Source organism: Pseudonaja textilis, chromosome 1 (genome assembly GCF_049901715.1).
Source record: "Pseudonaja textilis isolate UNSWEBS1 chromosome 1, rPseTex1.2, whole genome shotgun sequence".
Lineage (NCBI taxonomy): Eukaryota > Metazoa > Chordata > Lepidosauria > Squamata > Elapidae > Pseudonaja > Pseudonaja textilis.
In genome coordinates this window covers 158489561-158506422 of record NC_141990.1, presented here as the reverse complement: position 1 = coordinate 158506422, position 16862 = coordinate 158489561, and the positions used below count along the sequence as shown (strand labels likewise).

The following is a 16862-nucleotide window of genomic DNA, read 5'->3' as shown; positions in this document are numbered from 1 at the left end:
ATTGTCATGGGACCTCTCCCAATCTCTTGTTGTGGTGCTGAAGGTGTCATAGGATATTCACATAAGGATGATAGTATCTCCATCTCTACTGGAGCCTCTAGTGGTCCCTGTGTATCTTGGCTTCTGTTTTCCATCTCATATTTGTGTAGTCCCTTGCCCTCTGGGGGAGAAGAGGTTCAATTATTGGGGAGACCAGATCTATAAGCGGTTCAGCAGTGTCTACTGTGACAAAGATTTCTTTAAATTTTCTAGCTTGAATAATGTTATCTTGTTCTTTTCTTGGGAGAGCTCCAAAAGCATTAATGAGGCCCGTTTCTGTACTGTTAAGTAGATCTTCACTGACCAAGGCTGGCTGACTCCTATTTTCTTTCTCTCTTTTTTCCAAGGTTGAGAATGCAGAAGAGACAGCAGCCGGTGGGAGCTTGCATGTTAACAATTAAAGCTCTAACCTTTTTTTCACAGAAAACTCTGATGGGAAAAATTTGGAAGGAGGCTAGATGTGCCTTCATCTTCAACAGCATCAGTGGTATGGTGGGCTGCTTGAAAGACAGGAATACCCGCTTCCAATTTGGGACCTCAGGAAGCCTCTCCACAGCTCGAAGATCAATCTGTCCCCGGTGGCAGTGAAGAAGCTGGCTTAGGGAATTTAGTATAGCACTCTTAGTAATCCAGCGTCTGTAATTAAGTCTGTTCATATGGATTCTCAAAGCAATCTGTTGTTTGCAATGAGCGATGTGATTGTAGGGGAGATGCTTTCCTGGCTTCCAATGAAACTTCTCTCTTGATACCTCCTCCTCTTGTTGCCTTGTCTGGAGAACGGCTGTTTTTTTTTGAGAGGGCTACCACTTTTAAACAGGTTTTTTAACTGTTTCCCTGAGTCTTTGTTCTTTTTCTTCTTCCATATCCTGAGTATGGGATTTACCCAGGGCTGCTATAAGCACGTTGGAGGTGGGGTCTGTAGCCCGATGCTGTGCTTGCAGAAAGACAGTGATATCTTTTCTTAGTGTCTCTACATCGTGTTGGATGGTCATTAATTGTTCAAATATTGAGACAACAGTTTGCGCTGTGAGAAGGCATTGTTTTGCCATAAACTCTGTTGTATTTTCCCATGGTAAGCTCTCCTCACTTTGAATTAGATTATTGTTAATCTTTTTAGTCTCTATCACAGTCTCCATATCAGCTGTAACTGGCTTAGTTGTTTGTGAAAAAATCTGGCCGTCATTTTGCTCCTCCCCCACTAGATAGGGAAAGTCTAATATCTGCTGTTTTGTCAGATCTCTTTGCAGGTCCCATTCTAACTTCTCAAGGTTGTTGGAAATGGAGGGGGGTTAGTTTTACTTACAGATCTCTTGCCAGCAAAGTGCTCCTCAATTCTTGGTTGTTTTGCAGTCTTCACTGGTGGGAGAGATCCTGGGCTAGTGCCATGGAGCTTCTTCCTTTTCCCCATGCCTTGTTAGTCCTCAGTAAAACAAAAACTTTTGTCTGTGTTATGGTCTATGCTGTTATCTTCTCCGGAAAATATTATTTAAATAAAAAGGATCCAGTGGGAGTACTAAAAATTGTAAAATAAAATAAAACCAAGAGGAGCTGCTGCAGCACGCTCTGGCAGCTGGCTCCCCCCAGTTCCTCCCCCTGGTCTCCTGCTTTCTAGCTAATCTAAATCTCCCAGCACAGCAGAACAGCTGATGGTCGGAAGAAAAAAAAAGAAAAAATAGCAACTTAGCAGGCAAGTTTGCCAGGTAAGGAGTGAGTGGGCAGGGAAGGTTCCCGCGGGCCATGTGGGCGGCGCAGCCTTGTGTTCCCATGCAGCCTGGATTAATTGCTTTGGGGGATGCTCTGGGGATGACATTTCTCTGCGGACCACCAAAATTTTCTCGCAGACTACCAGTGGGCCGTAGCCCACCAGTTGGCGACCACTGAGCTAAAGCACCCAAAGGTTTGTCTTTATTATCAGATTTGCTAATAAAGAGTCTTCATTTGTTGATGATAAAAATTCAGTTAAAACAAGATCTTTTTAAACATTCTTAGACAGTAATGAAATGATTACAATAGATTTAAATCAATTTACAAATTGGAGCATTTCTAAGCTAAATTTGCATTTATTGTAGAAACAATTATATTTCAAGACGAAATAGTCCATAGCTCCAATAAAGTTTTGAGTCTCACTAGAACTGTTTCAACACTATTCTACCTTTACCAGAAGTGTTCCAATCTTGAAATAGCCAAACAGATCTTACAGGACTGTTCTGAGATCAAAATCATTCTAATTAGGGTTAGAATAGTTTTAGTGAGGCTACGAAGACCCGTTTTATGTCTGAATAGTTTGTACTCTGAATGTTTTGTTCTTCTATTTAATTCTAAACATATTTTAACACGCTTATATATTTAATATACTGAGTATAAGCTACAGCTGCTACTTAAAACAGCACTTGGCGACTTTGTGTATTTTTCACTATTTCTGTACTAAACTCTAAATACATTACTTAGGAATAAGTATCTGTGACTTCAATAGAGTTTACTTCTAAGAGCATTTATACAGAATTGTACAGTTCAAAATAAAAAAACCCAGGTAGTAGTAAATAATGGCAAGAAAATAATCATTGAAAATGCTGAAGTGGGTACTGTCTATATGCGTAATTGAACCAATTTCTAGTTTAATACTTTGTATAATTCTCTCATCTCAAATTTTAACAATGCATAGAAAATTAAAAAAGAGTTCCACACTCTTTCTTCTATTATTTCTATTTGATCTTAGAACCACAAAGCAAATGAAGAAGCTTTTTTCCAATCTGGTGTTATGAATGAGGTAAGTAGCCCAACTGTAGCTGCTGTAATCCTGTCTCATTAACCCTTTTCTCAACTGACCTGTGTTCCTTTTCTTTCTAATGGTTGTTAGTACAGACTACCTGGCAAATCTATTGAGTCAATTTTCCTATTCTTCTTCAGCATTTTTTTTTTTGCCTTTTACTTATTTAGGAAAAGACACCTTTCTCCTCCACTCTAGTGCTTACACTAAAATTACCAACTGTATTAGGGGCTGTGGTGAATCACATGGTAACATGCTGGGCCTGTGTATCGCTGAGGTAGGCATCTCGGTGGCTCGATTCCTGTGAGAAAATAAACTGCGGCAGGACAAGAAAGGAGCCTCCCCCAATTGCCTACTGGCATTCAGGCATCCTACGGGTAAAGATAACATCGCCATCCCCAAATTCCTTTCACAGAGGCAGCCAGCCACCTCGGTGATCCCTGGCTAACACGTGCCATACACTAAATAAATAAATAACCAAGCTGTTAAAAAAAAAGTGTGTCTCTGGCATAGAGGAAGGAGCACTGTACAAAATAAAATTCATGAGTTGCTTTACTGGGTTAATCCTGGCACAAAGTTTTTCTCAAGGCTTCTAAGATGAATCTGGAGAACAAAGCAGTTTCAACTGAGAATGACTAGTGTTGTCTCCACTGCCACTAAACTTGCAAGCTGTTTTATATTGGGAAGCAAGATCAATCTAGGCCTAAGCTTTTCTGATTCTCTTAGTTATAGCTTTGACTTACAAATGGTTGCTGTCTTACAGTTCTGCTCCCTTCTTAATTTATTTTGTGTTCAAACAAATATCAGGTCATCAGATTATTCATATACTACCTCATCCTTTTCTACTCTTGACATTAAATTACTTAGTTTAACAAAGTGCTTAAAACCTGCATTTCATCTATGCCCATGATGGCGAACATTGCACACATGCTGGAAGTGGCGAGCAGAGCCATCTCTCTGAGCACGCCAACCGTCGCCCGTTGCTCTTTCGGGTGCCAGCGTGTGCATGCACCCTGGCCAGCTGATCTTCAAGTGTAAGGAACGCTGGAAACTGGAAGAGCAGCTCCCTAATATGCATGTGCACGCCGTGAAGCTGAGTTTCTTATTTTTGGCATGCGCATGTGTGCCAGCCAGCTGGTCTTTGCATGCGCATGCACGCCAGAAACCAGAAGACCAGTTGGCCACCACGCATGCATATGCCAGAAACGGGAAGCTCAGCTTCCCGGCACACACATGTGCGGGGGAGCTGCTGTTCCAGTTTTTGGTGCTCCCATGTGCACGAAGACTAGCTCTTCTGGTTTTCGGCACTCCCACCCATGCATGGTCCCGTTTCAGCACTCAGTGCTGAAAAGGTTCATTAACACCATTAGGTCAGGTTAGCAGTTCAAATTTTATTCAGAAAATATTTAATGTTTAGGTCAGGTTAGAAGTTCAAATTTTATTCAGAAAATTTTCAGAAAAATAATGTGTTTCAGTCCAGAGCTTTGAAAACAGTTAGCATTAGGAACCTAATTTTTGCAGTTCCCTAGCAGAAATGGTGGTGGTGTAAAAACAAAGATTGAAAAAAGCAAACTCCAAGAGTGACCAGAACAGTGACTGATTGGTTTTGTAAACTTTAGGTATTGATCTCATTAATAACTTGTAAAAAACACAGTTAGAATAAACATCAACACTATCATATAAAGGGTTAAGAAATGCTGCAGTTAAATGTACTAATACTGACTCCCCAAGAAGCTGTAATTAAAACCTATGGAAAATAAACTATTTTTTGAGGAGACACTATTAGTGTTCTTAGTACCACTGGGAAAAATATGAAGGCATTTCCTTACCCTATTTCTCCAGTAACCTCAAAGGTTCAGCTAAGGCTCTGCCAATATTTAGAGCTATGTGAACCATTTTAGCTAAGTGGAAAATAATCCATGATTAGAAAAAACAACAATATCTGTGAAATATTTCTACAACACAATGATATATTTCTACAACACAACAACATGAAAATGCACCCAGTGTAGAATTTATTATATACTTACTTTCCTAAGTTCAATTGTCACTTCATTTCTATGTCTTCGCATGGTCTGAAAAAGAAAAATAAAGTCACTAACATGAAGTACAGAAATTAAGGCACTTGTATGTTTGCTATATTTGTAAACCATCAGATGGGAGCCAGTTTGGTATAGTGGTTAAGATATCAGGCTGTGAGACTGTGAGTTCTAGTCCTGGCTTGGCACAAAGCCTGCTTGGGTGACCTTGGGTCAGTCCCTTTCTCTTGGCCCTAGAATGTATGCAAGAGCAAATCACTTCTAAAAAACTTCGCCAAGCAGTCTCTGAGAATTCAACACAATTGCATGGAAAAAAAAAACATCAGATAGAAAAAATGCTTCCTAGTGATTTATATCACAAAAACATGAAACACTTGAAAAAACTAAAATCAAGATAAAATACAATTGTATCATAATACAACAGGCATGAGGATGGCTATTTACTCTCCAAAAGCTCTCAGAAGCAGCTCTGGGTGAATTAACTTCCATAAGGCCAGTGTCTGAAGTAATCCTTCAGACTCAGAGGATACTAATTACTCAATGTAATCCTTTGGAAAAGTTAGAAAATTCACAATTGCACTACATATGATCAAACTACATGCTACAGTATATAGGTCTGTTGATTTTCTTGAATGGTGAAATGGAAAATGATTTAAAGTGCAAATCCTTTAATCAAGGATTTTTCAAACTCTGTTCCATGGGACTCTAAGGTATCCCAAGAAGCTGACAAGACTCCATGAGAATTAAACCGATTTTCAATCAGTACAATTTTCCTTCTTGACTGTGGGTTCCGGGATTCCTTTAACAACAGATTCTGCAGTCTGGAAGTTTCAAAACCTTTGCTCTACTCTATACAGACTTTTGCTTGTTTAACAATCCAAAATTAGGACAGTCACGGAATGGGTGCTTTACAGCCCATAAAGCACTTCTGGCCAAATTATTGTACAACCCCCATAGTCACACGCAGGTGAGCTGGGTACTTGGCAACCTGTTCTCACTTATGACCAGTTGCCAAGTGACTCGCAATTGTGTGATTGCTATTGGCAATCTTCCCTGTCGGTTTCCCCAGAAATTCGATAAGTAAGCAAGGAAGGTAGCAAGCTGCCGTTGCCTACCACAGAAGTGAAATTCCCTCAAGACAGGCATTTCTTTGGGAATAAAAAGGAGGGGGGAAATTTCAGCCAGGGGGTAATCTCAGTTCTCCAGGTGAACTGATTCTGCTTTCCCACAGGGAACCCTTCAAGAGCGAATGAGCCCGCCCACTGAGTTGCAGAAGAAGTAGAAATCAGATCCCAAGATCTGACCTCCTTGCCTGAAGCTCTTCAGAAGAGTTCGGGTCCTGCACATGAAAGAGAGTTGAACCTGGCAGGCAACTCTTTCATTCTGTCCACCAAGGAGATAGCTGAACAACCGCAATCAGGAGTGCTGGAATTGAGGTTGTTGAGCAAACAGTCATGTGAGAGTCTCACTTAACAACTGCTTTGCTGAATGACCAAGATTCTGATCCCAACAGTAGTCATAAGACAAGAACTACCTATGCTTCTCTCTCCAGAAACCTGAGAAAAAATTGTTCTGACAAAGAATCAATACATGGAGACTTGATTCCCTAACAAAGATAAAAAAGCTGTTTTGAGGAAAAAAAAGTACAAAGCAAGCCTTGGTATCTGTCCTACTCAAGCAATGACATGTACTTACTGCACAAAACCTGATGGAAACAGCCTGTATTTTAAACACTCATTGTGACAGTGCAACTTTAAGTTGAGATCAATAGTATATACGCAACTACAGGAAACAACATAAAATATACCTATATAACAGAAAAGAAATGCTACAGAGCAATTGCAAGAAATCAGAAGATTTTCATCCATTTCAAAAGAAATTTCATTCGTTTAAAAAAACTGAAAGTAACAAAACATTAAAAAAATTAAATAAAAAAATTTAAAAATAGCAAAAAAGGTTAATAGCCCTGTGTCTTGCTTATAATTTTCTACTGGACTACTCAATGGGAAGCAAAACAAATTATGGAAGTATAATTTTGATACAATGTTTCTGCGTATTATAAGCTGAGATTCTTGCTGACCGTGAATGCATTCCTATTCATTTGTAAAGCAGACTATATTTTTGTTGCCAGTATGTTTCAGTTTAGTAATGAAAAATAAGCCATGTTTTTGATTATACAGATATGCCAAGCTATCAATTTCTTTTTTTAAAAATGGCATTGTATATTTCATTACTGCCTTATGTTACCTCTGAAATTCTCATAGTTACTATTTTTTTTTTATGGTATAAGTTGTCCTCACTGAACAATGAATCATGTGGTTGTTACATGAATGCATTCTACTGAATTGCCATTTTTGTGAGAAACTGGCAAAAACCCAACCAGAATCTGGCCAAAAAACTTTACAAGTCATGGTCATGTAACTTTGGAATGCTGCAATCAGTCATAAATGCAAGCCACTTGCCAAATGCCTGAAATTTTTCTTCCAAAAATCATCAGATACATCATCCATATTTTTCTTGATTGGGGGGTTGATAATATACAGATTGTCTTTGATTTAACAAGCATTCAAAATTATGACAGACTCCCCAAAAGCCTACTTACAGCCCAGTTTTGAAGTTGTGATGTTGGATGCCTCTGGCAGTTGTTTGACTACACTTTGGGGAACTGGCAGCAGCTCAGTCACATGACCATGATTTATGATGGTTTTGCCACAAACAGGTGTATACTTCTCTTTTTGGCAAAACCTAGTCCACAGCAAACAATGGGTTCACTTAACAACCATGTGTTCAATTAATGACTCTCACAAAAAAGGTAAAAACTAGTTCAATAATATGATGCTTTACGACTGTCATGAACATAATTGCCAAGCTCAATTACAAGTACTACTTGTACTTTTATTTATTTTAATCCAAATACTTTTAACAACAACGTAATGTAGATTCCATTTCCCTTTCTATTGCTATACTTCTTCCTTGAAATACACTATAGTTGCTGTATTCCTGTCGTAGTAATAATTCTACCAGATCTCTTTGTATGTGTTAAAAACAGTATCTATTTTCTTGTACTAAAACATCTTGTACTCTGAGCACTATTATATACACCATGAAGACCATTACTTTTTTGAATCAATATTTTTCTTAATTTTTCATTGGGGAGATTTAATAACTTCATATAGCTGCTCTTATTTTCTTCTACAATACAAAATATTTATTTGAAGTTCTTCAAGGTTTTTGTTTCCAGTCCCATAGGATTCAGTATAAACTATTGACAATAAGAGCTCAGAAACACACACTGAACACATGTTATGCAGGAGCTCTTTAAATGAGCCACATCTTTTCCATGCTTGCTGCTGTTTTAATGAATCACATTAATTCTGTGGTTCCTTTAAAGATGTCCTGTGTTCATATTCCTGAACATTCTCATGCACTTTGGAATGGACAATCACTTTGAAACATGTATACACATAGTTTAATTTAAACAAGCTGGAACAAATATAAAAGTATTGGATAAAGGAACTGAGTTATATAGAAAAGGCATACAACAGCAGAGTATTAAGAAATATCACATAGATGACAGCCAAGACCTACAGTATAGAATAATGAACTTCAGTTAACAGGAAAGATGGTTCCAACTAAATACCAGAAAAAAATCCTAAAAACAGCTTGATAGTGCAGGTAACGATTCCCTAGAAATGATGCTCTAATTTGGATTCTTTAATTGAATTTACATGGCTCCTTCTAGCTTTACTATGGAGGAGGACTTGTTTTGACAGGAATTCCTTTAATGATCATTTTTATAGATTGTAATTTTTAAATAATCTGCAATGAATTTCCCAATGCCACTTTTTCTGTATTTATTTTGATACAGATTGTTAACTGCTGTGAGAACATTTTTTTATTTTGTTAAAAATAAATATTAATTCTAGTATATAACTACGATAAACAATGAAAGTACCAAGAGGTCAAGATGATATATTTGGGATTGTCTTACAAATAAGAAAAGATATCTAAAGAGAGATATACATGCATTTATATTAGTAGTATTTTATAAAACAGCATGTTGAAGGGGCTTCTGTACCCTGCAATATTAGAATTAAATAAGATTTATATGACACTATGTTCCAGATTGACAAGAAGATGTAATTCTTCTACCAACACATAATTTACAAAATTCATTGTCACAAAAGCCAATAATACGCACTAGCTCAATATGTTGCAATATAAATGTGCTCTTCTATTGAATATGGCATTCCAATTTCATTTATTCCCCTCTACCCTAGAAAAAAGTCACCATTTTGTGATAACTAGACATGCTCTGCTTTTTTTGAGTTGTCCTGAAGTTCTCCTATGGCAAAAGGTCCTATGGATTTGATTTTCCTCTTTGCATGGAGGCCACCATTTAAACAAAATAAAAACTGCTACGTATAGCAATGCATGAGTAGTATATTACAATATTATTATCGAATAGCTAAGCAAATATTTATTTTGATCTTGAATTAGTCACAAATGGTGTAAAATTAATTTTATGAAAAAGTGTACAGTTTTGTGAAATGTTACGGTATTTATTGCATTACCATTTGTATATATGTTTTACAACAAAATCTCAGAGTCCTCTTTGAGTCAATGAGTCAACTTCTATACATTTGATCTAGTTCTTATATTGAGTCCAGTTTTGGTCATGATACAAAAAAGATGTTGAGACTCTGCAAAGAGTGTAGAAAAGAGCAACAAACATGATTAGGGGACTGGATGCTAAACCGTATAACAAACAGTTGCAGGAATTGGGAATGTCTAGTCTAATGAAGTGAATGAACACAGGTGACATGATAGCAGTCTTCCAATATTTGAGGGGCTACCACAGGGAGGAGAGGGCTCAAAGTATTCTTCAAAGCACCTGAGAGCAAGACAAGAAGTAACAGATGAATGCTTAACAAAGTGAGATCCAATCCAGAATGAGAAATTTCCTGTCAGTGAGAACGATTAATCAGAGGAACAGCTTGCCACCAGAAGGTGGTGCTCCATCACTGTAGGTTTTTAAGAGATTGGAGAATCATTTGTCTGGAATGGTATAGGTTCTTTTGCTTGAGCAGAGGGGTTGGCCTAGGAGACCTCCAAGAGCCCTTCTGTATTGTTCAATTTGAATGCATTCAGCCACAGCAAAATACAGAATTACAGAATATTTTTGGCTGGGAGGGTACAGATGTAAACTTCTGGGATGCTGCATATCTGTTGACTTCTTTCTTGTGAATAAGAAGGTTGTATCAATTTAATGATGTGCAAACAATCTTTGTCACTGCAGTTGTAATAACTGAAGTTAAGTTTCAAGAGCTGAAAAACCAAATGTCAGGATCAAAAATGTTGGGATCTATATCTTTGCTTTAATTTGTGTCTTACTATATGAGATGTTAATTGTTATTATTTCTGAACATCCAAGAGTGTAATCAGTTGGGATATAATTAATGGAGCATAGTCCTTCTGCATGCAAGAATTTGATGCTGCAGAAAGTCTGAAGAAAAAAATTAAGCATCCTGAAGATGGGTTTCCTATTGAAAATGCTTCAGACCCACCTCATGATTAACCATATTAGCAATAGATGTGCATTAATAAACTATACTGAGGAATTATTATGTATTATTCTCCTACCCTAATTCACAATGTGGAAATAAATGGGCCAATCTTTTTCAATCTGGTATTCTCGAGATGTTTTGTGATTTCAGCTTCAAAATATTATGCTGGTTGGGAATCAGCCTAACCCATCTATCAGACATAACAAAGGGTAGTTACTGGAAAATGTTGTAAACTGTAATTTCAGCTTGCTGCAATAGAACCTTAATACATATTAAGCTATACGCATAAGTATAAAATACATATGCCTGCCTATACATGCACATATACACTATATTCACAAAAAATGCAGCAATATTGCAGAACCTAACCTGCAGTTCATAACTATCATAATACATTTCTTTTTCAAGTCATAGGATCTTCCAACTTGCAGTATGGTAATAATGAATTACATTTGCTTATATTTTCCCCTCTCTTCTGAAACATATCAAATTCAAATTTATTCATCACAGCCCTGAGACCAGATACAGACAAGATATTGAATAAAAGAAGTATTACATCGTTCTGTATATATTTGTATATATGTATAAGAGAAACAGAATAAGTAAAATGGAGTTTAAAAATAATTAAGAAAATGGTTGCTAAAACCGTAACCCTAACCAACTATTATCAGAAGTCCAAAGTAATGAAAACACATCTGCCAAACTTCAAGAGTTTGCTAAGTTTGTTAAAATGTATATATGGGGTGGATGTTGCCAATGAACTATATTAAATGATAACTTTCAAAGTAATGTATTGTAATTAAAAGATGCTAATGAGGATGACGTTAAATTTGACTGGACACATTCCTAGACAATAAATCAGTCATTTTAACTATGGCAGCTAAATGAAAGATCTAGAGGCCAAATGGGAGAAAGCCAATATTTTCGTATTTCTCTTTTGCTCATTATTATCTCAAATTTTCCCTATTACAAGACACTGCCACTGTGGATCAGAGCTTACTTGCTTTATTTATTAGATTGTTTTTATTCTACTTTTATTACTTTTATAAGTAACTCAAGGCAGCAAACAAACATATTACTCCTTCCTCCTATTTTACCAATAGCAACCCTGTGAGGTGGGTTGGGCTGAGACAGAGCAACTGGCTCCAAGTCACCCAGCTGAAGGTGAGACTCACAGCCTCCTGGTCTCGAGGCCAACACCTTATGTATCAATGACTATTTTATTGACATTTTCAAAGATTCCTTCTGAATAATTAGGCATGTTGCAATGAAAACTTTACTGTGATGAGGAAAACCAAAGTTTGGGCAGGACTTATCAAAATAGCAATAGCACTTAAATTAATATACCACTTTATAGTGCTTTACATCCCTCTCTAAGCAGTTTACAAAGTCAGCATATTGCCCCCAACAATTTGGGTCATTTTACCCACCTCGGAAGGATGGAAGGCAGAGTCAACCTTGAACCTAGTGGGATTTGAAGTGACAAATTGCAGGCAACAGGCAATCAGCAGAAGTACCCTGCAGTACTGCACTCTAACCATTGTGTCACCAAGGTTATGATTCTGATTGTTTACAGTAATGAAATACTGACCCAGCTGGGATTGCTTATCTCTTTAACTGCACTAAGAGGATGACTACTTTTTCACATCATATGTTGTTAACCTTCAGTATGAAACAAATGCAATGAGAACTACACATTTGGTGTTATTTTTTTTCCACTTAGACTCCCTTTACATATATTATTAGGACTCACATTAAAAGGCAAAAATATGCAAAAAAAACCAAACAATTTTTTGGGAAATACTAGGATTGAAATTCTATAATTAAATGCACTACACTCTGTACTGCTAATTGTTTCTTGTATATTCAGGCAAGAATATACTAACAAGTGATCTACCCTAGAAGAGATAAGATGAAAAGGAAAAAGTATTTTTCAACCTTTCTTTTCTCATCAGTTCAAAAGCAGCACTCCGTACTACTCTTCTCTTAACTAGGGCAACAAGGAAATGCCACTGATTTACAAAAGCCCTCTTCCCCCTAAATAATTGTGTACTAGAAGCAAATACATGATGAAGAAAAAAACAGGATATTTAGGAAAAGAATCCTCATCTGATTTTCGGCATCTTCAGTAGGTATCATTCCACAAAGCTCTGCCTCTGGTTCCAGATAACTACGGTTATTACTGGACAAAATGTGTGAAATGAGCCAATAATCTGATGGTTTCAGAGTTAATATATCCTTACACTAAGCATTCTGAATGCAGAAGAAAAGTTAGTAAAAATACTTAAAGAAGTATCTTTATTATACAGTATGAACTTCCTTGTTGGACACTAATCTTCCACATAGGTATGTATATAATGTGAATGCCAAGATACTTAGGATTTTTTTAATTTAATACACTGCTTTTCTTTTTCTGAACATAAACAGTACCCCAATTTCCTATCCAATAGTGTCTATTATATCATAATTAGGACAAAAGGGGAATACACTGGGGATTTGATAAACATTTCCTAGTTGTATCATCAATATTCTTAAAAATTTACTTTATTTAAAAATATGACCTGACTTCCTGAACCAATAAGAAAGATTCCAAATCACTTTTCACGTACACAGTGACAAAACAGAATTATTTACAACTTGGAAGCACCAGTAGGATTCTTAAGTTTGCTTTTTCCAATGAACAATATTCTTGTTGCAATAATTTATATTTGGTCTATTTCCTGAAAATTAGGTTGGCTTTTGATACCATTGACCATGGTATCCTTCTGAACTGGTTGCAAGGGCTGGAAAAGAGAGACACTGTAGTGAATGGTTTGCCTTAATCCTCAGTGATCAGTCTCAGTTGGTGTTGATCGGGGAGAGGAGATTGTGCCCTGGTCTCATCACTTGTGGAGTGTCTGATGGCTCAATGCTCTTCCCTCTTCTGTTTAACAACTACATGAAACTATTGGGCTTTGGCATCAGTATGTTGATATCCAGCTGTACATCTTACCCATGGGTTCCATAGATGAAGCTGTCACCGTACTGACCCAGTCTCTGCAGGCTGTACTGATCTACATGGGGAAGAACAGACTGGCTCAATTCTGACAAGACTATAGCTTTTTGATCTCACTGAGGTGGGAATATTTTTATCACTGGTCTTGGATGGGTTGTACTTTCCAATTCAAAATAGCAACTTGGGGATCTTCCTTTGTAAGCAACTCCTGCTTGAAAATATACCAACTGTGTCTTATTCTCAACTGAGAAGCCCTTCAGAGCCCTCAACTCCTTCACGATTGGACTATTGCAATGCGCAATGTATGATGTTGCTCTTGGAGATCACCTGGAAGCTTCAGCTGCTGCAAATCAGTCCTGTGAACAGTATAACAGGCACTGGATGAGCTGCATGGATTGTCAGTAGGCTTCCAGGTGCAATTCAAGGTGAAAGTCATCTTCTATAAAGCCCTTTAGATGCATTCCAGGTTCCCTTTATCAAATGTTGTCAACTATTGGAATCAAGGAACTATGTCTCCTATCAGTACCCCTGACTTCTGGAACAGTGTTCCCACTCCCTAAAATATGAAAAATATGAATAATATCTACTTTTCTGGGGGTTTGGAAAGCTCTTAAAACTCAGCTCTGATCCCAGGACTGGGTTAATATGTTTACTGAGATATTTGTGGTCCCCAGTCATAATCTGTATAGTTTATTATTTTGGTTGTTTTACTGTGCCTGTTTATGTATACTTAACCATTAGTACTATTTCTGGATTTTGCAAGCCACCTAGAGCCTAATGGAATGAGTGGCTGTAGCAAATGTATTTAAATTAATTAAAGTGCTTATATGATGAACATTACTGAAAACTATATAATTTAAATCACTCTGCCCAGAGTGCAGTAAGAAATTAATTTCTATATTTTCTATCCTTCCAAGTTGTCTTTTTTTTTTCTTCCAAGGCAAAATTTGATTTGTTTCAGGCTTTCTTTAACTTCATTCCCTAATACTGGTTTGGAGTTTAAAGCTATCTATTTTTTAAAAAAATATCATGGCTTGCCTATTACAATCTCATCACTGATATATAATCCAAATCTTGGGAGAGAAATCTCAATGGGTTAAAAAAATCAACATTTTACATTTTAAGCCCACAAAGTATGAATCAATCGAAATGAGACTGATACAATAAGAAAAAAATTTTTCCAAATACCTAAGTAGTATGAAACACTATCAATGAAATATATGATTTACTGCTGTCTCTACAACACTAGAAACATTACTGATACACCTTTCTTTTATTTATGCCAATATTCAACTATTTTAGGGATAAACATTTCTAGTTGCTCCTTTAATCTTGACTGTCAAGCTTTTTGAATGAAATGGGGACATGTTTTAAGCACTTAAACTGTAACATTAAATGGAATAGCACCATCTAGTTGTCCTAGTGAAATTTGATTAACTTGGGAAACATATATATCAGTACAAAGCAGAATTTTACTTCTTTTTAAGATGTGAAAATGCAATAATTTCTTTAAAGGTTTGATTAGCTAGCCACCACAACTATAACTGAAAAAAAATAGAAACTTTACATATCATTAGAGCCCAGAGAAAAGTACTGATCAATCAATATTATATCTGAAGTTACCAAATAATGAAAGGAAAGGGGTATTCTGAACTCTGAGTCATGTCATTACTTATTTTGATACTAAAATCGTTAACTATTATAGGAATCTATAATTTCTAATCAGGAAGATTCAGAATCAACAAATATGGGAAATATTAATATCTACTAATAGGAGACCTTAAAAATAATTATCTCTGAAGGATTGGACCAGTGATCTCCAAAGTAGCTAGTTCATAAGATGAAGTATAAAATAAAAAATACATAATATGTTTGTGTAAGAAAAGAACTGAATTCTATGGCGTTCCAGGTATACTGCCATACACTACTATATGGCAGGCCTATAAAGCCTAACAAATCAGCTATTTTATATATATATATATATATATATATATATATATATATATATATATATATATATATATATATAAATAAATAAATATATATATATATATATATATATATATATATATATATATATATATATATATTTTCTCTTATATTTATTATTAGATTTATATCCTACCTGTACCTGCACAGCTCAAGGCAGTGTGTGCAATGCTCCTGCTGTGGTTTGTTTAACCATTTTTCTTAAACAAGCCACAACTGACCAGCGACTACTACAATATATTAAGCACTGGTTATTTGTGCATAAACTGTCAAAACCAAAGAACTCAGCCTATGACTATATTACCATATTGCATATTCCTCGAGCTATTCTTTAAATCAGAATACAGTCTCAGAAAATTGAACTTACATGGAACAACTTGATTTTTTTCTTTCTTCTTACACTTGTAATTAACTGTGAAGCACTGCTGCCAGGTAAAAAATACAAAAGCTCACTTTCGTTAAGCAGCAAGTGATATCACCAACATAAAATGGTGTTCTGTGGCTCATACGGTGAATTAAGCATGTGTTTATGGGGTAAAATTACGTTTTCTTCAAAAAATAAGAATGACCCAAACCAACCCAATGGGCTATATATATATATATCCAGAGTTACAATACAGTTAAAAGCAAGATCAAATTTGATAGGAATTCCAGAGAGATGTATAGCGGGTTCATCAGAAGTAATTAGGAAAGCAAACAGTAAATTGTAAATCTCTTCCCAAAGCCTTACTAATAAGGAAGCTAAAGAAGTGACAGAAATAGGCTGTCAGAGCTCTCCTAAATATCTCATTCGGAATTCATCCAGTATGTACACTATTCTGGGGGAATGATAAAAAGGACAAAGAAGATCGGCCAAGCCCCACATTTCAGCGTCCTTGGTGAAGAGTCGGAATAAAGATTACGACCTGCTTCCCCACCACCAGAAGGTGGGCAAGATTGATAGGATTCATCAGGCTCTCGCCCCGCCAGCCTTATTATTTGTGCCTCATGGACAAGCACTGAAAGCCAGCCCGATCAGCCCGGGCTCCCTTCCACCGTCTGGGCTGGGGAAAGAGCCGAATCACAAAGGGAGCCTGAGAAACCCCGCTGCCGGCCCGCCCGCCCACTTAAGGGCCGGATTCCCCCATGCCGGGCCGGTCGAGGTGAGCCGAGGGAAGCAGGCCGGGCCCAAGAGCAGATGGCGGAGGCGGTGCGTGTGTCGGTGCGTCTGCCTCCACGGTCCCACCACCGGGCGCACAGCCACCAAGCCTCCCGCGGGCTGAGAAAGTAAAACCCAGCCACTCCCCCACCAGACGGAAAAGGACTGTCCCAGGCCGGCACAGACCTCCACGTCGCGGCCCTTATTCTTGAAGCTCTTGAAGCGGTGGTTCTCCAGGCCGGCGGCGGCGTTGTCAGCCATGACGACGGCGGCGGCAGCGACGGCGGCAGCGGCTCTCGGCTGAAGCAGCGACGACAGCGCGCGCGCG

General features: G+C 37.3%; 1 protein-coding gene across 1 annotated transcript in view; it reads right to left on the bottom strand.

Annotated features, from left to right (window-relative positions):
• KPNA3 (karyopherin subunit alpha 3) overlaps positions 1-16862 on the bottom strand; it is a 39039-nt gene extending 22177 nt beyond the window's left edge. The window contains 2 exon segments of the mRNA XM_087919419.1: positions 4837-4881; positions 16721-16862. Of these exon segments, the coding sequence (XP_087775545.1) occupies positions 4837-4881; positions 16721-16795 (120 nt within the window). The 5' untranslated portion in view covers positions 16796-16862.